At 42.3% G+C, this 26,745-nt stretch overlaps 3 protein-coding genes across 5 annotated transcripts; 1 reads left to right on the plus strand and 2 right to left on the minus strand.

Moving 5' to 3' along the window:
* Positions 1–257: 257 nt before the first annotated feature.
* Positions 258–6,372, minus strand: LOC135502426 (radial spoke head 1 homolog). 2 transcript variants are annotated; one of them, XM_064795252.1, is made up of 8 exons: positions 6,221–6,372; positions 5,538–5,662; positions 5,262–5,356; positions 4,660–4,886; positions 4,428–4,499; positions 3,200–3,428; positions 2,705–2,716; positions 1,329–1,468 (listed from the first exon to the last, which is right to left on the minus strand). In XM_064795252.1, the coding sequence occupies exons 1-7, from the start codon at positions 6,272–6,274 to the stop codon at positions 2,712–2,714; spliced, it is 807 nt and encodes a 268-aa protein (XP_064651322.1). In that variant the 5' UTR covers positions 6,275–6,372; the 3' UTR covers positions 1,329–1,468; positions 2,705–2,711. The 2 variants fall into 2 exon arrangements, with proteins under 2 accessions (XP_064651321.1, XP_064651322.1); XM_064795251.1 differs by lacking the exon at positions 2,705–2,716 and having other exon boundaries at positions 258–1,468.
* A 1,507-nt stretch (positions 6,373–7,879) lies between these two features.
* LOC135502258 (uncharacterized) lies at positions 7,880–18,071 on the plus strand. Of its 2 annotated transcripts, XM_064794928.1 has the most exons (5): positions 7,880–8,010; positions 8,762–8,797; positions 9,924–10,897; positions 11,897–11,959; positions 12,327–18,071. In XM_064794928.1, exons 3-5 carry the CDS (start codon positions 9,934–9,936, stop codon positions 12,446–12,448), a joined length of 1,149 nt encoding a protein of 382 aa, XP_064650998.1. In that variant the 5' UTR covers positions 7,880–8,010; positions 8,762–8,797; positions 9,924–9,933; the 3' UTR covers positions 12,449–18,071. The 2 variants fall into 2 exon arrangements, with proteins under 2 accessions (XP_064650998.1, XP_064650997.1); XM_064794927.1 differs by lacking the exon at positions 8,762–8,797.
* A 33-nt stretch (positions 18,072–18,104) lies between these two features.
* Positions 18,105–20,689, minus strand: LOC135502257 (uncharacterized). Its single transcript, XM_064794925.1, has 2 exons — positions 20,570–20,689; positions 18,105–20,182 (listed from the first exon to the last, which is right to left on the minus strand). Exons 1-2 carry the CDS (start codon positions 20,591–20,593, stop codon positions 18,626–18,628), a joined length of 1,581 nt encoding a protein of 526 aa, XP_064650995.1. The 5' UTR covers positions 20,594–20,689; the 3' UTR covers positions 18,105–18,625.
* Between the last annotated feature and the right edge of the window lie 6,056 nt (positions 20,690–26,745).

Raw genomic sequence — 26,745 nt, forward strand, 5'->3', positions numbered from 1 at the left:
TTTCAGAGTCCAGACATACCTGTGTGGGAAGATCAGAGGCATGGTCCGACCAACAGCCTTGTAATGCGAGTTTGACTCATGGGAAGGATCACCAATTCATCTTTGTCCTTCAGCAAGGCACTCTACTCAACTTGCTTCTCCACCAAAGGGTATATGGTGTTGATAATTCACCTCCAGATAGATCAGAAGTGGGGAAAGGGGTGAGAGACAGGGTGTCTCGACAAAGACCATCCCCTTAACAAGAACACAAGTAAAGATAGTTTTTAAACGAATACTTTATTATGTGGAATAATATACAAAATGGACATTCAACAAACATGCAGTCAACTGGAGTCATGGAGTCAAATTGTACTCAATAAATTAGATAATCTCGATAATTATTTACATACTTGGAGCAGAGAAAGTGGAAACTGATGAGGAAGGTCCTGAGCGGTACTTCTATTGACACACAAAATCAGTGTTGTTGGATTTATTCATTTTTGCAACTAAAATAAACAAGAAGTTTGTTTACGAGTTCATGATAGGGCTAGGAGTAACCAAGCCATCTGTCAATCTCAAAATGATGGTGTATTTTGAAACTTTGAATTTTCACCACAAAATCATGACTGCAATAACTGAATATTACAACTTTGTGATTGGATGTGGTTGAGTTATTGCTACACTGAAAAATAGTACAAATAAAACGACAACAATCACATAACAATACATTGATGACTGATAGACCTAACTGGCCTTAATAAGTACATGTGGAAGGACAGGACATAACTTACTCCAGAATTATGCGATGATGTCTTATAAAAATACTAAAACCCTGATAATTTGCCGTGGGAGCAATTAACATACGAGTGAGGTACAGCTTCAGCCGTCGTTAGTAGAATGCCACAAGATGCCATTAGAAGTTCCGCGGTGTATGATATCCATTTCGTAAGTGCCTTTTATAGAAGTCCATTTTGTCAGTCGATGAAAAAAACCTTGTTTATTCCACTGAAACTTGGCAACAAGATGAAGGTGAGAGGTTGCTACGATGTCAGCCTATGCCATTCTCTTTCTCAACACTACACACTTCTGAGAATACTAAGGTTTGACAACCAGTTGACTATTTTGAATCCATATTGGTTTTACAAACGCGACTTCTTTCCATGAACAGTAGAAAGTTTCTGCAAACCAACCACAGCGATCTTGTTGCCAAGAAAAACCAGAAAAGCAAGGTTTTTCCATCGATAAAAATTGTCTTTAAAAATGTTTTTGTGCACTGATGTCTAACTCTCCTCCTGATCTCCTGTGTCCACGTCCCCTGCAGGTGGCACCTCGCCACCCTCCTCCACAGGGGCATCCTCGGCAGGTGCCTCCCCTTGAGTCTCCTCCACCTCTGCTACAGGCTGTTCCTGTTCACCTCCCTCTGCTGGCTCTTGTGAAGGTGGTTCTCCCCCCTCTGCTTGTTCTTCAGCTGGTGTTGTTGGTTTTTCGGCTGGAAATCGAACAGATTGATTTAATAGTATAGAACAGAAACATGTTGAGAAGTGTGGATGCACATCGCAGCAGACGTCACCATACGGCACTTCACCATGACAACAAAGTCAGATTTTCCATCATCTGCGCTGAGACTGTAGACCAACTCATCAGTCCTACTTTACTTAGTCACTCATATTGTCTGATCTTCATACCTGATCAATATCTACATTCCTGCTCGTGTAACATCTGCCTAGTCAAACTAGTTCTGGCATTATCACTCAGATTGAAAACGACAGATGGAAAGTCCCAGCCTTTATCAGTGTTTTTAATCGGACGGATGCTTCTACAGTCTGCACCAGTCAACCTCAATCATCAATCAATCATCAACGATTCTAATCTAATGGATTCTGTATAAATCTACACTAAACTCAGTAACTAATATATCCGCTAATGAAAAGTCATGCATAAACAGAATAGTATAAGAGACTCTACTATAAACCGCATGCATCGGAACACTACAAAACACTTGACTATAAACTGCATGCATCCAACTGAAATGTCCGATGACCTCAAGCTATCATGGAGACAAGACAGACAAATCTACCACAATATTACTTGCAACACAAAGAAGCCCTCGATCATAAACTGATACATGTAGTGTATGTATGTACAAAGATAACTTTACAACATTTACAGAGAAGTAACAGACAGGGTGATATGAATAAAGTCTAGCAAATGCTTTTACTTCAATTTTGTACAGAAAGGTGTAGTGTAAATGTACATGGAGTTTTAGACAAAAGCATTTGCTAGTCTTTATTCATATCACCCATTAGCATGCAGTTGCCAACCCTGGACCACTGCCAGCACTGGGCCAAGTTTTGGCAGGAGTTTCCAAGATTTGTGCAGTACAAATACATCAAGAAAGGTGCAGTTTTGGACAGCAGGGGGTCACAAGGACAAAAGCAGAAGGGAAGCAAGGTTCTAAGTTTCAGTATCCAAGAGCAAGCAGAGGGATTTTTATGTTCTCTGTTTCCAAGGACTGTAGCAAAGATTAGACCCTGGCACAGGTAGTTCCACAAAATGACATGAGCCAATTGTAACGTATAGCAGTAATACATGGAAATTGCAAAACAAAACATGCCGTAAAGTTTATCTGCGTAACTGTACAGGTATACTATCAGGCGACACAGGACAGTAGAGACATCATGCTGAAAATCATTTTAAAAGCATTTGGATCTGTTAACCAACTCACCTACGCTTTAATCTAGAATTAAAACAGGTTATATTTTTGTGAGTTTTGATGAGAAATTAAAGGGAGAAAGAAGAAGACCTCGAGGACGAAATAGACTCTGGCAAACGCAGACAATTTTTACTGCTTACACCTATTGACTGAGGTCTTCAGGTATTGGTCAAAATGGAAGTAAGACAAGGTGGTACCAGGGTGTGACAAGAGGGACAAAGTCAATCCTAGATATGACATTATTGATAATATCTGGATACTTGGTCACTCACAAATCATACCCTGGTATTTTGGGTTAAAAAATAGTGAAGTTGTGTTACAAATAACGTTAAAAGGTTAAGTAAAATTATTTTTAGAAATGATGAAATTCAAATCTATCAAACTACATGTACTTTTGCCTCATCAAAAGGATAAAACATTACTGATAAGGGTCTTTGTCATTGTCATTAGAGGGTTAATGTTTAACTCAAGAATCTACAAATTTGAACGTAAGAAGAGATCACACACCTTGTTCACCCTCAGCCGGCGGCGTCCCAGCAGGTGGCTCACCTTCCTGGGCCTCTTCACCAGCAGGGGACCCAGCAGGCCCCTCCTCACCCTCGGGTATCGGTGAACCAACTGCGGCCACCTCCTCTGGCTCTGGCTCATCGACTGTGATCTCGGATACTTTTCCCGCCTTCCATTTTGGGATGACGACAGTGGCTTGTTCTTCTTCGTCAGCCTTGTCGTCATGAGGCTTGAAAAGAAACGAGAAGTTTTTGATAAATTGACAATATCTTGGTGAGGTCACAATCCGGCTACAAGTACCTTACACAAACAAGTCCAACCTAAACCAGGAGTGCACACATTGCACTTCCCTCAAGGATTTCAAGCCAGTTGAAGGTACTGATTGGCACTGGCCAGGCCCCTCGACCCTCCGGCCAACAATGAAAGTTAAGGTCAAAAATGCCCAAAATCTTTGAATGTATTTTCAGTTACTTTTCACCTTTTGGAGCCGTCTGGTTCATTTTGAGATGAACCTCTTCACCTGAAGCCAGTTATTGTAAACCTGGTCGAGTAGTGACAAAGATTGTAACTGTATGTTATGAAAACTGGTGCCAATTTAAAGTATTTGGTAAAAGCGTGATACATGTATTAAACATTTTGAAATAGTGTCCAGGAACTTAATTTACGCCGTGTGAAACTGTAAGTTATCGTTTGATTCTAAAAAATATGTGACAAAAGAATTTGGCTCGAACATAAAATTTCAACAACATCCAAAATAAAAGTATGTGTTATGTTGCTAAGGAAACATGCATTGTTGCTAGGGAAGCATGCATCACCCTAGCAACCAATTCTTACAGCAACAGGGTTTGTTTGGCTTTGTTTCTGTTTGTTTTTCCTTGCTTCTTTCCGTTTTAAAGCCTGCCTCCTTTTCCTCTCAAGTTCGTCCATGGCCAGTTTTAGAGAAAGACATAAATTCAACTGCGGTACATGTAACTGTCGACAAATATAATCATTTGTTGCTCCAATATCATGATAGCAAAGCAAAAGTTTTCTGCTGTTTTTTTCTTCTTTAACTGGTCAATTCAAAAGGACCACGGTGTCCAAAGTCAAAGTCATGAAACACACTTTAAGTTAATCAAAAGTCAAGATCATACTAATTTGATGATTTTCAAATATGCAGCTCAGAGCAGGACATGGGTTTGTCCTCTCGAAAAAACAGAATCTTTGAGATTGATTGTTTAATTGTTACCTGTTCAACTGGGATATATTCTCCATGCTGCTGACAACCAATATCAAATACGTATTTGCCTTTGCCCTCCATCTGAAAGTGAAATGTTTATGTTATGTATTATATCAAATTTTATTTACTTATATTAATATTGGAATAACTGACAAACGATTTGAAGTTTGAAAGGAGATATAAACAGGAATAAAAGCACTTTTAAACCAAATCTTTTGAAACTGCAAATCCAATCACGTACCCTGTCTTCCTTGAAGGAACCGACATATTTGTGGTTGGCGTGGATGAGTTCACCAGCTCCTTCCCGTCGGCCCTCCTTCCACGTTCCGACGTACTTTGTCCCCGTCTCGGCGTAGAAATACATTCCCTGGCCGTTTCGGACGTGGTTCTGCCATTCTCCGTCATAAACGTCACCGTTGACGTAGTAGTATTTACCGCTGCCACACCTCTGGTCATCCACCCAGCTTCCTGCAAATGTCAGGCATAAAATGATAAGCTAGAAGAGATACCTATCACTTTATCAATGCAGCAACTCCAAAAAAGACCCAAACATTGGATTGTGCATTTGGTGGATGTTGTTGAGAAGCTACTGTCAAGTAGACTAAGTTTATCCTTCTTGGAGAAAGTAGGTTTTTGATTTCTCATGACTCGACGGACAAGCTACCTTGGCCCAGATGATTGAATGGTGTTGTTCAGAGAAGAATACTACTGCTTACTTTCACTGAACAATGAAAAGGTACTGTACAACTGAATATGTTATTTTGAGACTAGGTACCAGAAACATTTTCAGGAAGAAACAGCTGACTTTTGTGACAGCTTAAAAATCATCCTTCGAATTCTTACCCTCGTATTTTGATCCATCTGGGTAGATGAATAAGCCCTGGCCATGCTTCTTATTTTTTGTATATTCCCCTATGTACCGAGCTCCATTTTTGAATCTGAAATAAACACAGAATATTAATTGTAATGAACAGCAACAGCGCTACCCGAAAAGAAGTGTACCCAGGTGGCGCTACCCAACATCTGTACCAATCTACCCAACATCTGTACCAATCTATCCAACATCTGTACCAATCTACCCAACATCTGTACCCAGGCGGCACTACCCAACATCTGTACCTGTAAGTTCCTTGTCCATTTCTCTTTCCATTTTCATAAAGACCTTCATATGTGTCACCATTTGGGAGTGTGGCTTTACCGTAACCATGGCGTTCATCGCGTTCATTCCTTTCACCTTCGTACTCCTGAAATTTATGAGAAACACAATTGATGAATGATATGATTACTAGATTAGACGTAAAAAAGGATTGAAAATGAGATGATTTTGGGCCTAGATAAAAAGATCGACAACAGATCCACGCCAACTCCAAGATAGGCATACTCTTCATTGAAATGATGTCAGTACGGGTACCGGTAACGGTAGAGGCAGTAGCCAGTACAGGGTACCAAAGCCGCCATGGCGCCAAGGCAAAGGCAGTCAGCGCGGCAACTAATCAAAAGGTCGATGACTTTTGCTGTTTGCCAATCTTGAATGTCGGCACCCTTGAATGATCGTGGTGACAACTGACATCAGTGACTTTGGCAAGCAGTAGTGCTGCTAGTGAACGTTGTGAGTGGCAAGATTAGGATACAGGCATGTATGCATGCAGTGGCCAGTGCATTCAGCCTGTGTGCAGTCTGAGCAGCCTGCCAGAGACATGCAGCAGTGTGCACATATAAAAATGAACTGTCAGAGTCATCACTCTATTTGATATTTCACAATTTTACTTCACAATTGATCAATGAAAACTATATCAACCTACTCCTAAGTATGGCCCCTGCTCTTCTTCGAATTCATCAGAACCGATATCGGACATTTTGGCAGCCTTTTCGATTGAAATACGGGAAATAACAGAGCGGGTCGTTTAGACTTGAGTGTTCGCTGTGCAAAACAATGCAAAATGGTGACACAACAGCTTCACGTTACCAAGCGACGGGAACTCTCGCGAGCAGGTGCGCTTATTGTTCCTAATATCTTATATTTTCCCCTATCAATTGTGAATATATATTCATAATGTATAATGATAAGTTACATTAGAATATTAAAATCATCTTTTTTGTAATTAATTTGCGAAAATTAAATTTATGAATTGCGGTTGTTGCGCGCCCTGACCTTTTCGCCCCCAGTCGTTTCACTCCTTGGGACTTTTTGTTGGGGATTGAGAAAGTCCCCCGGGAAAGTACAAATGGCAAAGTAGATGTGCTTTCTAGGGTTGTCAAATCTACAAAGAAGGAATCGTTTGGTCATCTGCTGTGTGATCTTTGGCAGGTCACTTGTCTTTCATTCTTTATCATTCGTCGGTCAGAATTTGACATATTGTCATGAGGGGCCGTGTATCCTGCCTGTGAGAGAATATCGGAGAGGAGTTTCTAATTCAAAATCGACCTGAATTCTGTTATTGTTGATATTATTTCAAATAAAAAAGCCCAAAATAACTACTTCAACCGAACATACATTAACCCCTGATTTCCCCAGGATGATCTACAGTGTAACCTAAGACAAGTCACTCGATCGGATATCTAGTTGATTGGTCATCAAGTAACCTTGAACAAGTCACTTTTCAATCTCATTTATTCATCTGCTGGACATGCCGATCCACCGTCGTGGTGCGTATATCCATCCTTCACCGCCGATAAACTCCCCCTCCTGAGGAAATCAGGGGTTAATATTCGCTTTTAGGGCCGGAGAAGCGAACATCCTCGTGCCTCCAGTCACAGATTGATGTACATGTATTTTTGCTGAGCTATTGAAAGGCATTAGGCAGGTTCCGTAAGCCAAAAGACGATGTAAATGCATTTTATCGACGATTTTTTAAAAATCATTTCCCCAATTCCTCCTACAACCAAGTATAAAATAGGGTTCAGTGTCGTGTAAATCAATTAGCAGATAGAGGACTTGATGACTCGACAGACATTCGTACTTTGTAAATTGTAGTTCGTCGTTCGCAGGGCGCTCAGTTTTGAAACCTGCAATCATTCGAAACAAAATACAATTGCCAACTTTGACAGCATGATATCAAACTTGATCCGGTCGTCACTTAATGGGTTGTCCATTAAACACTCCTGTCTCCTGAGTAAAAGTTGGTGAGAAAAATGAGTGATTCAAATCTTGCCAGGCTTATTATAAACCGCGAGATGAGTAATCATTATTTTCTGCCACAAGATTTTCTACTTCCCTGGACAATGACAATCACCATTTCTGATGCTGCTGTCCACTTCTCCATTCAATGATAGTAGGGCCGAAGGCAATGCAAAGGCTAAATGCAACTGCATGTTCATCTTGACCAAAAAGGAATCGATTCGAAGCTGCAAGTGCGAAACCAGAAGTCCCGAGGAGCGAAACGACTGGGGGCGAAAACGTAATGGAGTGAAACCACCGCAGTTCACATATCACATGGTAGTCACGTGATTGTAACAAAATGGTGGTTGACACGTAAAAATTTATTAGCAAATTTTCTAGAAAAAATCAATTATTTCTCGCAATTTCTACCCATATTTTGAAAATTTGAAAAGATTATCATGATACCAAAAATTCAAGCAACCTTTCAATCATGTAAGTTGGTGTATAGAATGTTTTATTTTGAGAGAAAAGAGCTTTTTTCCTACCAAAAAGTACGGGGTCCGATCCTGGACCATGCCTGGCATTGCATTACAATGATTCAATGAATCACTCTCCATTGTCGTGGACCTGGCTTGACTGGCTTAAGCATTTCCACTGCTTATCGTGTTGTATATTCATCACAATGTACGTGTAACATCCCAAAAGTGTCAGAATCTTTACCTTGTTTGTGGAAGAAAATTGACATTTTTTTATTAAGCGAAATATATTTTTAGCGGACGAGCAGACTGATCGCCATTTGCAATCAAGTGTGCACTGCAGGCCAATCCTCGCCGTGCCCATATCCAATACCTGCATCAATCTATTATCAATTCATGAGGACCAACATTTCGGACTGCAGACATCACAATTCACATGATCGGTGATGGCTCTGAATTGTTTTCGTCAGCTAAAGTTTTGTTTCATTTAATGCCGATTTTTTTATCAAATGTATTGTATTGGACAATATGTTGATGTTACAGGTATTCAGTGATAATTAGAGAACAGAATAAATTGGTTGGAGAACTTAACACAAGTATTTACTAGTAAGGAGACACTGAAATTGCGTATTATTGAAAAATCAATACGTTTTGCTGTGAAGCCAGGCGTTCTGTTTGACTTCCAGATCGGGAGAAAGTGGCGTCCGAGTGTTTAACAATAAGTTGACATCAAATTCCTTACTTTCATCTTATCATCTTTGTTTCAGATTGATTTGACTTGATTCGACAGACTTTCACAGACAGTAATTAGTCATTTAATTGGTTGTGAAATGTTGCTGTTTGTGTGTTTCAGCCTATTCTTCTGCAACTTGTCACTGATGTAAGAATAATCAGGCCAGATTAAAATATTCCAGTTTCTCATCAGAACTTTTCAAAATTTCAATGAAACCCCACCAATTTTCAAATACCTGTGTCGCTGATGAGACACTGTGAATCTGTTTCACATGGCCTAATAGTTGTCACGAAAAATGAAAAAGATGTGGCTCTTGTCACAACATGTACAACACAGTTCAATAGCAAGTTAGCTGTTTCCCAATTCACTCCACATCCCGTTTTAGATCTGGAGAAATCCAAGGAGAAAATCCTTGAAATTCACCATTGTTGTGTACACAATTTCCTCACTATTAGATATCTTTTCACACGTCACTTTGATAGAAAACTTTCACTGCAACCTTGTCGTCCTATTATAGGCTATTCTCTGTTTATTAAAGTTTTTAAGAACTGTTCTTTGTATCTCTTGGTACAATTGCATCTAAATAAATTTGAATTTATTCGCCAATAGCAAGACCAGTGCCAAACAGTACCAAGAATGGGCCAATTAGTAAGTGTCTGCCAGCAAATTGACTGGACCTGCAACAGGTTTTCATGATTCCTTTTGCAACTATGACTGTGTTTCTTGGGTAGAAATCAAGTATGATAGCGGTCTGACATCTTTTGCGTGTAGTTTAGTAGACTTGTTAAGTTCGGTATTTGGACGTGGAGTTGTGCTTTGAAATTGTCTTTTGAAGTTTGTAAATTGTCAAGTGGGAGTAAAGTTTGAGTCGCGTTATCTTTGTACAACGTTGTATGTGAAAACTTTGTTCAAAACGAGTTTGGCTGTTTCATTGATATGTTTTAAACAGTTTTAAAAGAGGTGATGAGTACACTGTGATATCTGCAGTTTGTTTGAGGCAGTACCCATCTGGCCTACACCCCATAGATCCTCATGAGTACCAAGCTTTAGATAGTATTACATAGAATTACCTGGTTCTCCGCGGGTTTCCATAAAAAATAGATGCTGCTTGATGCTATAAACACTAGTCAGTGAACCGAGTTGGGTGACCTGATTCAAAAAAGCTAATTAAAATTCTGTTTTTCTGTTTCATTCAGGTAGGGGAGGATGTGCTCGGGATCTCCTCCGGTGATTAAAGACGATGGCTTTGAGAGCGTATCCCTTGGTGAAGACGTTGACGCGTGTGACATCTGCCAACAGGACACAGGCCAACCAATCCGACCTTGCGAAATCTGCCTTAAGCCATACTTCGATTCTGCTACGACTGGATTTAATGAAATTCCGGAGGTGATACACACAGGCCAAAAAGGCCATGAACAATGTTTTAAAAAATCACATGAAATTCTAGCGGGGAGTATTTTTCTCGAGTCTCATTCGAGTGCAGGGTCTAATCTGACGTTGAGTCCTAACATTCCTCACAAAAGCCTTGCAGAAAATATTTCTGATTTGGCAACAGAGGTCCAAGCAAAGGTTGCGGAAAATATTTTGTGGATTTTTCGTCGACATTGTTCGCCAACGCGATGCCAGAGTCGTACGATCACAGGTCCTGAGAGGTCGTCAATGTCACCGCAGTGGGGACGGAAAGAATTCTCGGATTGTTCCAGGTTGTCTGCATCGATGACAAATCTGAACGCTGATCTTACCGAATCTAGAATTTGCAGAAAAATCGACGGTGCTGATCTAAAGAAAAATCAATCGAAGTTCAAGAGACGTAAATCTGAGGGGACTGTTGGGAAAGTTGGTTCGAAAATTAATATAGGGAGAGAAGATTCTTCAGGAGACGAGACCTCCCATGAAGTGCTGAAGCGTACCGATTCTTGGAACCGTCTGAAACCGACAAAAAAACGTAATATTGTTATCACAGTCACCGATGGTGATATCGACTTTAAAGATATCGTAGAATATTCGCCCAAGGACTTGGCGGGAAAAGACGGCGCGATGTTGACATTCCAGAACGCACATTCCAAGGAACAGGATACGCAGATGACGAAATGTGGCAAAACATTGTCAACGTCGAGTATTGAGGAAGAGGAGAATGCAAAGAAATTCCCCACTTACACAAAAACTGAATGTAAGTTTACATTTTTCGCTGCTAATATTCGCGATTGTACCCCATCTTGTGAAAATATTTGGCTCCCAAATAAATGGATTTTACAGTACTTATTCATTTAGCAAAATGATTGGTGTAATTCAACTGTAGAACTAAGCTATCGAAATAAAGGATGCGGTAACTAGTACCAAGCCAATTAGGGGTGACTGCCAGTCAAGTCAACACCAGTGAACACTGCGTGAAAACCGAACTTCCTAAATGCTTGCAATTGTGTGAAAGCAGGTGAGATACAAGATGGCCTATGAACATGTACATGTTTTCAATCAATCATATTTTCGATACGAGACAAGTTGATCTTAAGTAACACTTCAGACCACATGCTACCTACATTACAATATTTGGCGGTTATGCAGCGCTACAGTCAACAGGCCAGGACAGCCCAACCTCAGACCTACCTTGCTCTAGAATCTTGTAAAGGGCAGCCCACCCTCAGACCTACCTTGCTCTAGAATCTTGTAAAGGGAAGCCCAACCCCAGACCTACCTTGCTCCAGAATCTTGTAAAGGGCAGCCCACCCTCAGACCTACCTTGATCTAGAATCTTGTAAAGGGCAGCCCTCCCTCAGACCTACCTTGCTCTAGAATCTTGTAAAGGGCAGCCCACCCTCAGACCTACCTTGATCTAGAATCTTGTAAAGGGAAGCCCAACCCCAGACCTACCTTGCTCCAGAATCTTGTAAAGGGCAGCCCACCCTCAGACCTACCTTGATCTAGAATCTTGTAAAGGGCAACCCGACCTTAAATTACTGGCCACAACACTGGGTGGCAAAACTTCTATTTGTCAAAGGTACTAGCCTACCTTGAGATAACCCTGTGTAGATCACTGTGTCGGGTATATTCTGGTGTGTCCTCTGCACCCAATTACAGAAACCCTGCTTATGAAAGTGAAATTGATTTGCCTCTGTCTTGTAGCTCGACTGCTAGGAATGATAAATACTTTAGTCTCTTCCATCTGTTTCAGTGGTATCAATGACCAAAGATGAACTGCACGCACTATCGCTGGAGCTGTCGAAACGCATACACGGTAAGAAACAAGTGCAATGTTGACAGAAATTGTTTATTTCAAAATAGGATATGAATACATTTGTCGTTCAAGTTATTTTAGTTTTAGCGTCTCTGATGTTCAGAATGTCATTGGCCTGCATGCTGGGACAAAATAAATATCTCTCACATATGCTGGCCTTGAATTCAAAAAATATAAGGTCACCCATTTTAGAGCTATTTTGGTCTTAGTAATTTGCCCACAAACAGAGGCATTGGGTCTCGGACCACAAGTGCTTCTGTCAGTATCTGCTACCGTGTGTGAATGGCAGATCTTTTGTGATAATAATTCTACTGTTTATATGCTAATATTTGTGATAAAAGTTTCATTGTGATGTTGTCTCTTTCAGCCATTTCTTCCAAGCTGGTGGACTTGGTCCAGGAGCGTCACAGCCTACGGGAAGAAGTGGACGTCCGACACATATTCATCGAAAAGTTACTTAAGTTAAATCTTGCGTCGGAAATGGGTTGATCGCAGGAACATTTGGGAGAATGCTGCTGCCCTCTATACTTAGGTCTGTCATCAATGGAAGATGCCTGGTCTCGGAATTATTTTGATATTCGAATGCTGTGATAGTTTTTATTTTCGAACATATTCTGTATGATTTTTGGTAAATTATTTTTTCATGGCAACTTGATGAGGGACCACTATGGTGTGTCTACATGAGGTGCAGAGGTTCACTGGTTCAGGTTAGTACGGAATCTATCAATAGGTGGCAACTTAATCTTTAAGACTGAATCGTTGTGAAAGCAATCACTGATTATATTAGGTTATGGGTTCAATTGTCAGAATGAAAGATTTATCTGTATTTCATGGCTGGCACTAAGATAAGACAAAGAAGAAGAGGTCAGTGGCACCTGACAAGGGACCACAGACCTTGAATTAGCATGGCCCAGCAGCTTTTTCTTGCGTCAAAGACGCCATCTTTGATTTGTGTTTACGTCATTGGCATCAGTTTCAATTCTAACATCCGTCAGTGGACGCATCTTGACGTTACCTAGCAACAACCTGGGGGGTGTGACATTGTGACATCATCTATTTTTATCTGTGCACCGATCTGTTTAGAAAGAAAACTCTGGCCCAGTTGAATACTGTAAAGTCAAAACTCTTGCCCTTGGCCGGGTTGTATACTGTAAAATCAAAACAAACCAACATCTGACTGAAAGTGGTATTTGCAATAGCAAATCGCTATGATAGTATGGAATATCTATATAGATTTACAAGTGGTTTGCTCAAGGATATATTAGTGCCATCATTCTTCGGGCGAGCATTTTCTAGTCTTACAGCTGCGACATAGTTGTGACAAATCTTCAGATACATTTTGGTATCTCATATAGAAGAGTTTTAGATGTTATAGGTGTTACTTGTTCAATGAAACGTAGAAGTCTGTTCTGTTTTATAATCCCAGCTCCTCTTAAGGAAACTATTTGTAAAGATCTGAGTGTAACGATTGCTGTTACCCACTTTATTTTCACAAGCACTTCTTGCTTGTCCTCCCACCACTGCCAAACACATCACTCTCATTCTATGCAAGACGCTGCCACTATAATGAGGCACAGATTTAGAATTGACAGAATGACATTTGGTCACTGACCACACCTGAATCACTTACACAACCAAGCATCCCCTCTGATTGGTGCATTGAGCGATGCTGTGTGTTATAAACTGTATGATACTTCCCGATTTATGATAAGTCTTGGTTAATTGAAGCTGTCACAACTATGATAAGACTAGCACATCTAGAGTCGCTAGTAGGTATGCTAGCTAGTGCAAGTTTCCAGTTACCAGGACTTATTGTCCTTGATATTGAGACCGAGTGGTCACTGATCTGATAAGAGGCGTTGTGTGAAATGAAGGGGTTAACAGCATTTGTGTTCTAGTGCATGTATGATGTACAACTAAGTATTAAAGAGTATTGCTTGATGTCAATCGTGATAAGAGTGTTCAATCATGTATTTTAATGGCATTTATACATGTTATGTGGCATTTCTCAAGAGATGTAGACCAACTCCAAGTTAGCAAGGTGCATTAGCTGTATCTTGATATTGAGCATGGCGCTATTCTTGCGGCCTGACAACGTGATCATAGGGTGTCTCTGTTTGTAGAAAATGGCCTGGATATCTGTGCACGGAGTGTGGATGAAGGTTTAATGACATCTGACTGCTGGTGCTGGCTGTCTTGTTGAAGACAGTGAGGGTGGAGCTGAATGTTGGTGGAGACCAGGGTGAAATGGCAGCCCCACTCAAGCGGTGTTTCCTGAGACATCCAATGCCAGCAGTCAGGTATCAACTTCTATTCTAAAACACCTAAAACTCAACATATTCTGTAGCAACCCAGGTGGTGATGATTCTGACAGCGTAACCGCTGCAGCTAAAATGAGGCACTGTGTAATATACAAAGATACCACATTGTAACCAAGGTGTTTTAGAATGTCAATAAAAATGTAATTTAAGGATGTTTTCGAATGTCGACTGTTTCAATCTTGTCTAATTCATTTCTCAGGTGTACATTCCATCATGTCTTGCATCGTTTGTGCGGACGGTTTAAAATCCTTGTGTTGTTGTTGTCGTTGTTATACCTGTTGTTGTCATAGTAACTAATGTTCTGATTGTAATCTAAGAGCAGTTTGCTACAGGGTGATGCAATTTTAAAATTAAACCTCATTTTGAAAATGGGTGTTTAATTTTGAACTGCTAAATACATGTAGGTAAGTTTTTTTGTATTTTTGTTCACCCTGTAGAGTATTCATACATGAATGCTGAAAATATATGGTGCCGGTGTTTGGCTCACCGTAAGGGGAGTCTATACGATAGCGCTGTGTCCGTCGTCGTCGTCGTCGTCGTCGTCGTCGTCGTCGTCGTCGTCGTCGTCGTCGTCGTCGTCGTCGTCGTCGTATCCTAACAGTGGCACGTTTCTTAACTGCTAGGGCTATGAACTTGAAACTTTGTACACAGAATGCCCTAGGTCAGCTGACCTCTGACACTGATTTTCGGTCCGATCTGATTCTCTGTTTGGCCACCAGGGGGCCAAATGTCGATATCTAAAAAGTGTGATATCTCGCTTATTAGTGACTTGTTTTCGATAAAACTTTTGTTGTAGGTACTCATAGCAAATATACATTTTATATTATACGGGTTTTTAATTTGACCTTGTTTTCAAGGTCACAGAGGTCATATGGCGTAAATCGGCCATTAGAGTGTAAACTATGGCACGTTTCTTAACCACTAAAGCTATGAACTTGAAACTTAGTACATATAACCCCCTATATCACATAGCCTCTGGTGCTGAATTTTGGTTTGATCTGATTCTCCACTTTGCCACCAGGGGGCCAAAAGTGGATATCTAAAAAGTGTGATATCTCGCTTATAAGTGACTTGTTTTCGATAAAATTTTTATGGTAGGTACTCTTAGGAAGAATACATCACATATCTTACGGGTTTTCAATTTGACCTACTTTTCAAGGTCACAGAGGTCATATGGCGTAAATTGGCCGTTAGAGTGTAAACTATGGCACGTTTCTTAACCACTAAAGCTATGAACTTGAAACTTGGTACATATAACCCCCTATATCACATAGCCTCTGGTGCTGAATTTCAGTTTGATCTGATTCTCAACTTTGCCACCAGGGGGCCAAAAGTGGATATCTGAAAAGTGTGATATCTCGCTTATAAGTGACTTGTTTTCGATAAAATTTTTATGGTAGGTACTCTTAGGAAGAATACATCACATGTCTTACGGGTTTTCAATTTGACCTACTTTTCAAGGTCACAGAGGTCATATGGCGTAAATTGGCCGTTAGAGTGTAAACTATGGCACGTTTCTTAACCAGTAAAGCTATGAACTTGAAACTTGGTGCATATAACCCCCTACATCAGATAACCTTTGATGCCGAATTTTGGCCTGATCTGATTCTTTATTCGGCCACCAGGGGGCCATAATGGAAAAAGGAAGAAGTGCAATATCTTGCTTATTTGAGTGAATTGTTTTCGATAAAATTTTTATGGCAGGGACTTCTAGCAAGGATACACCACATGTCCTACGATTTTTGGATTTGACCTACTTTTCTAGGTCACAGAGGTCAAATGGCGTAAATTGGCCATTAGAGTGTAACTATGGCACGTTTCTTAACTGCTGAAGCTATGAACTTGAAAGTTGGTACATGTAACCCCCTACATCAGATAATCTCTGACACCGAATTTTGGCCTGATCTGATTCTTGATTTGGCCACCAGGGAGTCAAAACTGAAAAAGTAGGACATGCAATATCTCGCTTATTAATGACTTTTTTTCGATGAATTTTTTATTGCAGGGACTCTTAGCAATCACACGATATTGATCTTGTTGATGTCATAGACAATTATTGGTTGGATCATAAACTTATATATACTGCCCTGTCTTATTACTTGACATCAATACACATCTAAAAAAAGTCTTCATGCCTGATTGTGTTCACCATATTCACCTCTAAACTAAGCATGATCCTGCCTACTAAAAGATGTATACGGTGAGCACAATGGCCCCTGGCCGTTTCATTTAAGTGTCATTTTCAGTTCAGAATTTTATTAGAAATCAATCGTTTTGCCAGCTGTTTTATTAGAAATCAATCTTAAGTTCACCTGTTATTATTGAATATGTTGATATTTTTTGCTATTCATTCGAATGCATTAGTTCTCTTAGCAAAATATGTCGGCACGTTTTGACATCATAATTTGCTCAATTTGTTTTATTTTCCATGAAAATAACTTGTTGAAGTCTGCATGCTCTTATTAAAGGCATAGTACTCTATAATTAGAGTGACCCCACTTAGTTACAGTTCACGTGCCTAATGTACATTCATATTACCCAACTTTGGACGGTGTATCAATATGATGTTTAATTGATAAGATTTTGATTTATGTGCAACTATGAAATTTGGTTATTAGATGAATATAGATTTTGGGGAAGACTACATTTATATAACTATATCGTATAAACATGTATTCACAGATAACATATTTAGTGTTTTAGTCTTCTGAGTATTTTTTCGTGGGGAACATTGTAATCTATTAAAAGGGTTAATGCGGCCAGTATGAGTAAAATCAGTTTAAGTAACTATCAATAGCTATCTATATTACATTGTAAACATTAGTAATCAAACTTATTGTTATACGAGAATGTCAGCGAGACAATGACATTAATCTTCTTAGTTTTTTACCGCCAAAACTACCTTGTTGATGTAACCTCGTTCCCATGGGTTTGATTTTAGAAATCAACTGATCAGGTAAGACTGGGTGGCTGTGTATGAGGTCACATGCCTGCTTTGTGGTTAACAGAGTCTAGCTCGGAATCTTTCCACCAATCTGGCACAACAACTGAATCCTGAAAATATGGTCAAAAACATTGGTGATATGATTAAAGCCCTGGGGATGAGGTTACATGTATGTGGATACACTGCTCAACCTGTGCCTAGGTATTGAATATTTCTGTACTTGTTTGTAATGGTTTTTTACCAGGTTGACTCTTGTATTGCCAAATAGATCTGGAATATTTTTTCGTTTTTTCAAAAACTATTTTCGTCTATCCTTGGAAAGATGGCGCACCTGCAGTTTATTTTCTGAGCGGATGCTGCATTTTGCCAAGGATGGGTATATTGCATTTAGATTGGATGGTTGGTGGATTCATGTTGGATTAGTTCAGCGTCTGCTAGTTTCTGGTTTAATGAGACGGTAGATCATGCCGGTCAGTTTGTGCGACGGCAAAATGCTGCTGTAGGTCTCAGACTCCTACATTACAAGTCCAGGCTCCAAGCATCTCATTATCCTGAGCTACGAGTCTCTTGAGTGTCTAGGAGAAACCAGCTCCCTTGTTTTGAAGACCAGGGAGTGGGGGTACCGGTTGTGGTCTGCCACATCTTGCTGGGACCGACAAGCCAGCTCCCTTGTTTTGAAGACCAGGGAGTGGGGGTACCGGTTGTGGTCTGCCACATCTTGCTGGGACCACCAAGCCAATCATCGACCCATGAGTAGCTCACTGAAGCTCAGTTTTCTTTTGTAAAAACATTCCGGGTTGTGGTCTAAATATCTAATTTATAGATGTAAATAAACTTGGATGATAAATACTATTGTATAAATTTATTTTATTTTGAGAATCATGTGAATACCGTACATTTGATTTTGTCTTTGGACTTGTAGCCCTTTAATAACTTGATTTCTTGAGTGACCCATCCATTCACACTTCTGGTTAATGTTCATTTGCTGCAGTTTGCAGGTTGTGTTCTGGTCTCCTGTCATATCCAGTTTTCATGACAGTTTATTGCAAGAATGAAAATTGAAAGGTTGGAAATACTCTAGTTTTACTGATATAAGACTCTTTCTGAATATTTAAGTCGAGCCTCAAAGTGAACTCATCGTCATTCGATGCCGTTCAATTTGGATAGACAATTGGGTGGCGACACCAAGCAGTCTGATTGTCATGACGTCATATTCAGCTTGACGTTGTTGTTGACCTTGTCATGAGTAATAAAGCAGTCTTAGAGCAGTGAAACTTGAGTATCAATGGTTTTATATTGTAGTCAGTAATCTGTAACGGCAGAAATGTTTGCCTGCCGTTTTTGAGATTGCAGATAATCGTGTTTGATCTGGGCTCATCTTGTAGGCCTATGACGTATTATCTAATTTTTAATAGAACGCAAAACGCCACTTGGCGAGGGTAACTTTGACAGGGGGTAATTCTTAACCAGTTGTTTACATCCTCCTAGAATGTGTCCCTTTTTTGTGACGGTGAACTCGGACGGGCAGACGTCCATGCCCGGGTCACCTTCTCGGGCAGCCGTCCGAAGGAGCTGCCCGTTGGCGGAAATCTCAACGATTCGTTTTGAATTCTCGTCGTAAGCTAAGAACCTGTCGCCCTCCTTTGTAACACAAACACGACGACAGGCCAACACCCCACCGTCAAATTCCCCCTCGATGGTTTGCAGTTCTTTAAAATCATGATTCAGGAGATGGAATTTCCCCTCCTTGTCGCAGGTGCCCACGTTGCCATTTCGGGCCACGGCTAACGAAATCGGTGAATGGCGTAGCTTCTTGATATCCGAGCGTTTCAATTGGTCGCTCCGGTTGAACACGTACACCCTCCGGTTCGAACCTACGTATAATTTCTTCCCCGATATGCACAGGCACTTTGGGTCATCGACTTCCAGCTTCCAAAGGCCCTGACCATCTGTGTTGAAACCAATGAGGCAGTTCTCGCGCACGTCTGACACAATCATTGCTGACCTTTGACCCGGGTTGTGACAAATGGCCTCAGGGCCTTGCAGTTTGAATTCACCGTCCCCGGTAAACATCTTCATCTTGGTCTCCCTTCCCGCCAGCGTCACATGGGACGGATGCGGGAAACATTTGATGCCTCGGTTTGCGCGATCGATGACACCGACTAACTTATCATCATCAATGAGCGCTATCGAGGCCATACTGCTCGGGAACTGATCACTTGGTATATTGCAACAGATTTGGGTCACCTTGGACACCTCCCCTAAAAGAACAGGGGTCATCTCAAGATACTTCAAGACCTTTTCATTCTTCTTAAACGCGATAGTCCGCAGGTCCCAACGCGGGGCTTTTGTATTCCCTGCAATATTTCTCAGAGTATTAGGAAACTCTGGATCAGATAAGTCTGAGAATAGCATCCAGACGTCCTCAACCTGTAGCTTGTCACATTGGAAGTCTGTAAAGCCTTGATACATCTCCTTCAACTTGATCTCAAAGTCTTTCAGTTTCTTATCCGTCTCTTCCATGATCTCTTTATACTCCTGTTCTGTTGTTTCAATCTCTGTGACCAGTTTCTGATGCTCCTGATTAATGAGATCATGCAATCGTTTCGCCCACTGGTTTACCTCGGCTTTCACTGCTGCAGTCGATTCTAATTTTAGTGTCTTTTCAAAATCGAGCTCCGCATGCCTGCTCAATGTCTTTCCTAACTGTTCCTTGATGCTGCGGCCGTTGTTTGCTATAAACATCCTCATATGCCCGACTGATTTCCTGACATCGATCAGTTCACCATGTTCGTGTTTGTCCGCACAGTCATTGCAAAGGACCACAGAGCATTCCTCGTTACAGCAGAGGAACGCGGCTGATGGAGACTCACATTTTGAGCAGCTGTGTTGGTCGACAATATCTTGGCAGTATGAGGTGAGTGGAGGCACCAGGCTGGTGTAAGTGCCGCTGCATTCCTAGGATGAAAGTTTTGGACATAGATTTAGTCTAATCAGTAACATAGTGGTCAGCGTGCCCACCTTATAATAAGGGTTGAGTCCTCTCGAAAAGCAGAATTGAAAACACCCTAAAAGAAGCAATTTCAACCCAAAATTAAGCTTTGTGACATCCAGACATAGGGACAACCTTGTCCCACTGTTCCACAGAGCACGGGATGTATTGTCACAACCGAAAACAAATTTTGTCCCTTTTTGCCAAGCACAACCTTATTCCAGAGCTCATCCATCTTTCACCCAGTGAATGTGCAAAATGGGCATGTGAACTACACACCATACTACTCAACCTTTAAGACAAATGTTAAGGTGTCCTTGAGATGATGTCATCAATGATTTGATAGGCCTTACCTCATCACCAATGTCATCCGCCATCCCGTATTTCGTCTTCTCCAAGACAAATGTCTTCAAACTCCTCTTGTCCTTGGTCTGCAGAGCTCGAGGACAAGGTCACTCCACTACGTCCGAGTGTCTCTTCTCCTTAGCTTACTTTGTCCACAATTAGATCTATCGATTTTGGTGTTTTCAAGCCTTATAATGGGGACAAATCAATACCCTAATAAGGTGTCCCCAATGTTTTCTAGTTCCTCCATCTAGGTCGAATCAGATAAACGAAATAACAGTGTTAGATTTGTCAAACCAATGGTATGTGGAGAGCCTGAGCAAGTTGAGACACGCCTTGTTGAATCAATTTCACCGCAGTGAGATTGCAGTTCTACCAGAGGTTAAAGGGACCAGCTGTTGTATGACATTTGACAGAGTGTTTGCTAGATGTTATGCACATCGTCTGTCACCTCTAAATGCAAATGTCCTCTACTGTCTTCTGTCACCTCCAAACAAGTTATCACTAAACATCTTCTGTCACCTCTGAATACGAATGCCAATGCTTTCTGTCACCTAACAACGTCCAATGCCATCTCCATACACCTTTTGTCGCATCTGAATGTGAATGTCATCTGCTGTCACCTCTAGCCAATGTTTTCATAGATTACTTGAGATGTTGGGAGGTGACAGAAAACGGTAGCGAGGACAGTAGACATTCGCATTTAGGGGCGACAGGAGACGTTCTGTGATGGCTTGAGATGTTGGGAGGTGACAGAAGACGGGACAGGACATTCAGAGGCGACAGAAGACTTTCTGTGATGGCTTGAGACGTTGGGAGGTGACAGAAGACGGGACAGGACATTCAGAGGCGACAGGAGACATTTGGTGACGGCTTGAGATGTTGGGAGGTGACAGAAGACGGGACAGGACATTCAGAGGCGACAGAAGACATTTGGTGATGGCTTGAGATGTTGGGAGGTGACAGAAGACGGGACAGGACATTCAGAGGCGACAGGAGACATTTGGTGACGGCTTGAGATGTTGGGAGGTGACAGAAGACGGGACAGGACATTCAGAGGCGACAGAAGACATTTGGTGATGGCTTGAGATGTTGGGAGGTGACAGAAGACGGGACAGGACATTCAGAGGCGACAGGAGACTTTCTGTGATGGCTTGAGACGTTGGGAGGTGACAGGAGACGGGACAGGACATTAAGAGGCGACAGGAGACTTTCTGTGATGGCTTGAGACGTTGGGAGGTGACAGGAGAAGGCAGTCGACAGAAGACAGTGGAGGACACTAGCATTCAGGGGTGATAGAAGACGTCCAGGGATGGTTTGAGATGTTGGGAGGTGACAGAAGACAGTGGAGGACACTCGCATCCACATGTGAGAGAAGACATTCAGAGATGACTTGTGATGTTAGGAAGTGAGAAAAGACAGTCACTTGCATTAAGAGGCGACAGAGACAGAAGACGTTCTGTGATGACTTGAGATGGTAGGAGGTGACAGAAGACAGTAGACAGTAGTCATCATTCACAGACACAGGACGTTCAGGTGTGACTTGATGTGTAGGGAGGTGACAGAAGGTGGCAGAGGACATTTGCATTTACAGGCGAGAGAAGCCATACACCTTATGACCAGCTTGAGATGTTAGGAGGTGACAGAAGACGGTAGAGGACATTCAGGCAGGCTGGAGATGTTCTGTGTCCACCAGCTGGAGGAGGATGCTGCGTCACTCAATACAGCATTTCTTGACAGACAGTATAGTAGAGACCACCAGCCCAGATGGGGTTAATATCATCATAAAAGTGAAACATTCTCCCAAACGATGAAAATTCCGAGAAAAAAAAATATTCCCACGGTCCAAGCCAAACGGGTCGCAAGGGTTAATATACAACCTTGTACCCAGGATCAAAAAATAATTATTGTATGTGTAATGTATGAAGAAATTTTTAACTTTTTCCTAGGAACAAGGTTTCCATTAACCCTCTCATCCCGTTTGGCTCTGACCGTGGGAACATTTTGTTTTTGCAAATTTTCTCCCTTATGAAATGGATACACCCTTTCTCTCTTAAAATTAACCCCCTCTGTGTGGAATCGTTGTCTATCAATTGTACTTTAAAAGTACGTTCCTTTGTCACATCTTTATGGATGAAGAATGTCCTGCTTCTAATTAAGGAGGAGGATGCTGCATCACTCAATACAGCACTTCTTGACAGACAGTATAGTAGAGACCACCAGCCCAGATGGGGTTAATATCATCATAACAGTGAAACATTCTCCCAAACGATGAAAATTCCGAGAAAAAAAAATATTCCCACGGTCCAAGCCAAACGGGTCGCAAGGGTTAATATACAACCTTGTACCCAGGATCAAAAAATTATTATTGTAGGTGTAATGTATGAAGAAATTTTTAACTTTTTCCTAGGAACAAGGTTTCCATTAACCCTCTCATCCCGTTTGGCTTTGACCGTGGGAACATTTTGTTTTTGCAAATTTTCTCCCTTATGAAATAGATACACCCTTTCTCTCTCAAAATTAACCCCCTCTGTGTGGAATCGTTGTCTATCAATTGTACTTTAAAAGCACGTTCCTTTGTCACATCTTTGGAGCACAGAAGCAAATGGAGGCAGAATGTCCTGCTTCTAATTAAGGAGGAGGCTGCTGCATCACTCAATACAGCACTTCTTGACAGACAGTATAGTAGAGACCACCAGCCCAGATGGGGTTAATATCATCATTACAGTGAAACATTCTCCCAAACGATGAAAATTCCGAGAAAAAAAAATATTCCCACGGTCCAAGCCAAACGGGTCGCAAGGGTTAATATACAACCTTGTACCCAGGATCAAAAAATTATTATTGTATGTGTAATGCATGAAGAAATTTTTAACTTTTTCCTAGGAACAAGGTTTCCATTAACCCTCTCATCCCGTTTGGCTCTGACCGTGGGAACATTTTGTTTTTGCAAATTTTCTCCCTTATGAAATAGATACACCCTTTCTCTCTCAAAATTAACCCCCTCTGTGTGGAATCGTTGTCTATCAATTGTACTTTAAAAGTACGTTCCTTTGTCACATCTTTATGGATGAAGAATGTCCTGCTTCTAATTAAGGAGGAGGATGCTGCATTGAGAAGGGATCACCGATGAACAGAACACACACATGACAGTTCAGACAGCTTGTTTTTGTCTTTATTTTTAACAAATACAGCAGAATTGCCTACAGAATTACATAAGAGCTAATTAAGAATGTCTCAATGGTCAAATTGGGCCTGTCTTCAAAATACAACTGGTACACGACAGACAGGTTGTGCCAGACACATCACAGGTACAAGAAGGCCTCTTGAGTTGTCTCCAGGTCAGGTTGTGCCTGTCGTCAAGACAGACACGCACAACCTGAAAGACAGGCTTGCCCATTCAAAACAGTTTCTCCGTTTTCATCAACCACAATAAGGAGGTGACATAATATAGCAGAGGACATTAAGGACAACAGGATAAGTTTTAGGGCCTTGAAATGCTGGACAGTAACATTACAAAGTAGAGGAGAGGCCATACTCTTGAGATGTCTTGAGATGTTGGGAGGTGACAGAAGACGGGACAGGACATTCAGAGGTGACAGAAGACTTTCTGTGATGGCTTGAGACGTTGGGAGGTGACAGAAGACGGGACAGGACATTCAGAGGCGACAGGAGACTTTCTGTGATGGCTTGAGACGTTGGGAGGTGACAGAAGACGGGACAGGACATTCAGAGGCGACAGGAGACGTTCTGTGATGGCTTGAGACGTTGGGAGGTGACAGAAGACGGGACAGGACATTCAGAGGTGACAGAAGACTTTCTGTGATGGCTTGAGATGTTGGGAGGTGACAGAAGACGGGACAGGACATTCAGAGGCGACAGAAGACTTTCTGTGATGGCTTGAGATGTTGGGAGGTGACAGAAGACGGGACAGGACATTCAGAGGCGACAGGAGACTTTCTGTGATGGCTTGAGATGTTGGGAGGTGACAGAAGACGGGACAGGACATTCAGAGGTGACAGAAGACTTTCTGTGATGGCTTGAGACGTTGGGAGGTGACAGAAGACGGGACAGGACATTCAGAGGCGACAGAAGACATTTGGTGATGTCTTGAGATGTCGGGAGGTGACAGAAGACGGGACAGGACATTCAGAGGCGACAGAAGACTTTCTGTGATGGCTTGAGACGTTGGGAGGTGACAGAAGACTTTCTGTGATGGCTTGAGATGTTGGGAGGTGACAGAAGACGGGACAGAACATTCAGAGGCGACAGGAGACTTTCTGTGATGGCTTGAGACGTTGGGAGGTGACAGAAGACTTTCTGTGATGGCTTGAGACGTTGGGAGGTGACAGAAGACTTTCTGTGATGGCTTGAGACGTTGGGAGGTGACAGAAGACGGGACAGAACATTCAGAGGCGACAGGAGACTTTCTGTGATGGCTTGAGACGTAGGGAGGTGACAGAAGACGTTCTGTGATGGCTTGAGACGTTGGGAGGTGACAGAAGACGGGACAGGACATTCAGAGGCGACAGAAGACTTTCTGTGATGGCTTGAGACGTTGGGAGGTGACAGAAGACGGGACAGAACATTCAGAGGCGACAGGAGACTTTCTGTGATGGCTTGAGACGTTGGGAGGTGACAGAAGACGGGACAGAACATTCAGAGGCGACAGGAGACTTTCTGTGATGGCTTGAGATGTTGGGAGGTGACAGAAGACGGGACAGGACATTCAGAGGCGACAGAAGACGTTTGGTGATGGCTTGAGATGTTGGGAGGTGACAGAAGACGGGACAGGACATTCAGAGGCGACAGAAGACGTTTGGTGATGGCTTGAGATGTTGGGAGGTGACAGGAGACGGGACAGGACATTCAGAGGCGACAGAAGACGTTTGGTGATGTCTTGAGATGTCGGGAGGTGACAGAAGACGGGACAGGACATTCAGAGGCGACAGGAGACTTTCTGTGATGGCTTGAGACGTTGGGAGGTGACAGAAGACGGGACAGGACATTCAGAGGCGACAGGAGACTTTCTGTGATGGCTTGAGACGTTGGGAGGTGACAGAAGACGGGACAGGACATTAAGAGGCGACAGAAGACTTTCTGTGATGGCTTGAGACGTTGGGAGGTGACAGAAGACGGGACAGGACATTCAGAGGTGACAGAAGACTTTCTGTGATGGCTTGAGACGTTGGGAGGTGACAGAAGACGGGACAGGACATTCAGAGGCGACAGGAGACTTTCTGTGATGGCTTGAGACGTTGGGAGGTGACAGAAGACGGGACAGGACATTAAGAGGCGACAGAAGACTTTCTGTGATGGCTTGAGACGTTGGGAGGTGACAGAAGACGGGACAGGACATTCAGAGGTGACAGAAGACTTTCTGTGATGGCTTGAGACGTTGGGAGGTGACAGAAGACGGGACAGGACATTCAGAGGTGACAGAAGACTTTCTGTGATGGCTTGAGACGTTGGGAGGTGACAGAAGACGGGACAGGACATTCAGAGGCGACAGGAGACTTTCTGTGATGGCTTGAGACGTTGGGAGGTGACAGAAGACGGGACAGAACATTCAGAGGCGACAGAAGACATTTGGTGACGGCTTGAGATGTTGGGAGGTGACAGAAGACGGGACAGGACATTCAGAGGCGACAGAAGACATTTGGTGATGGCTTGAGATGTTGGGAGGTGACAGAAGACGGGACAGGACATTCAGAGGCGACAGAAGACTTTCTGTGATGGCTTGAGATGTTGGGAGGTGACAGAAGACGGGACAGGACATTCAGAGGCGACAGGAGACTTTCTGTGATGGCCTTAGACGTTGGGAGGTGACAGAAGACGGGACAGGACATTCAGAGGCGACAGAAGACTTTCTGTGATGGCTTGAGACGTAGGGAGGTGACAGAAGACTTTCTGTGATGGCTTGAGACGTAGGGAGGTGACAGAAGACTTTCTGTGATGTCTTGAGATGTTGGGTGGTGACAGAAGACGGGACAGGACATTCAGAGGCGACAGAAGACTTTCTGTGATGGCTTGAGACGTAGGGAGGTGACAGAAGACTTTCTGTGATGGCTTGAGACGTTGGGAGGTGACAGAAGACGGGACAGGACATTCAGAGGCGACAGAAGACATTTGGTGATTACTTGAGACGTTGGGAGGTGACAGAAGACGGGACAGGACATTCAGA

Source organism: Lineus longissimus, chromosome 18 (assembly GCF_910592395.1).
Source record: "Lineus longissimus chromosome 18, tnLinLong1.2, whole genome shotgun sequence".
Classification (NCBI taxonomy): Eukaryota; Metazoa; Nemertea; class Pilidiophora; order Heteronemertea; family Lineidae; genus Lineus; species Lineus longissimus.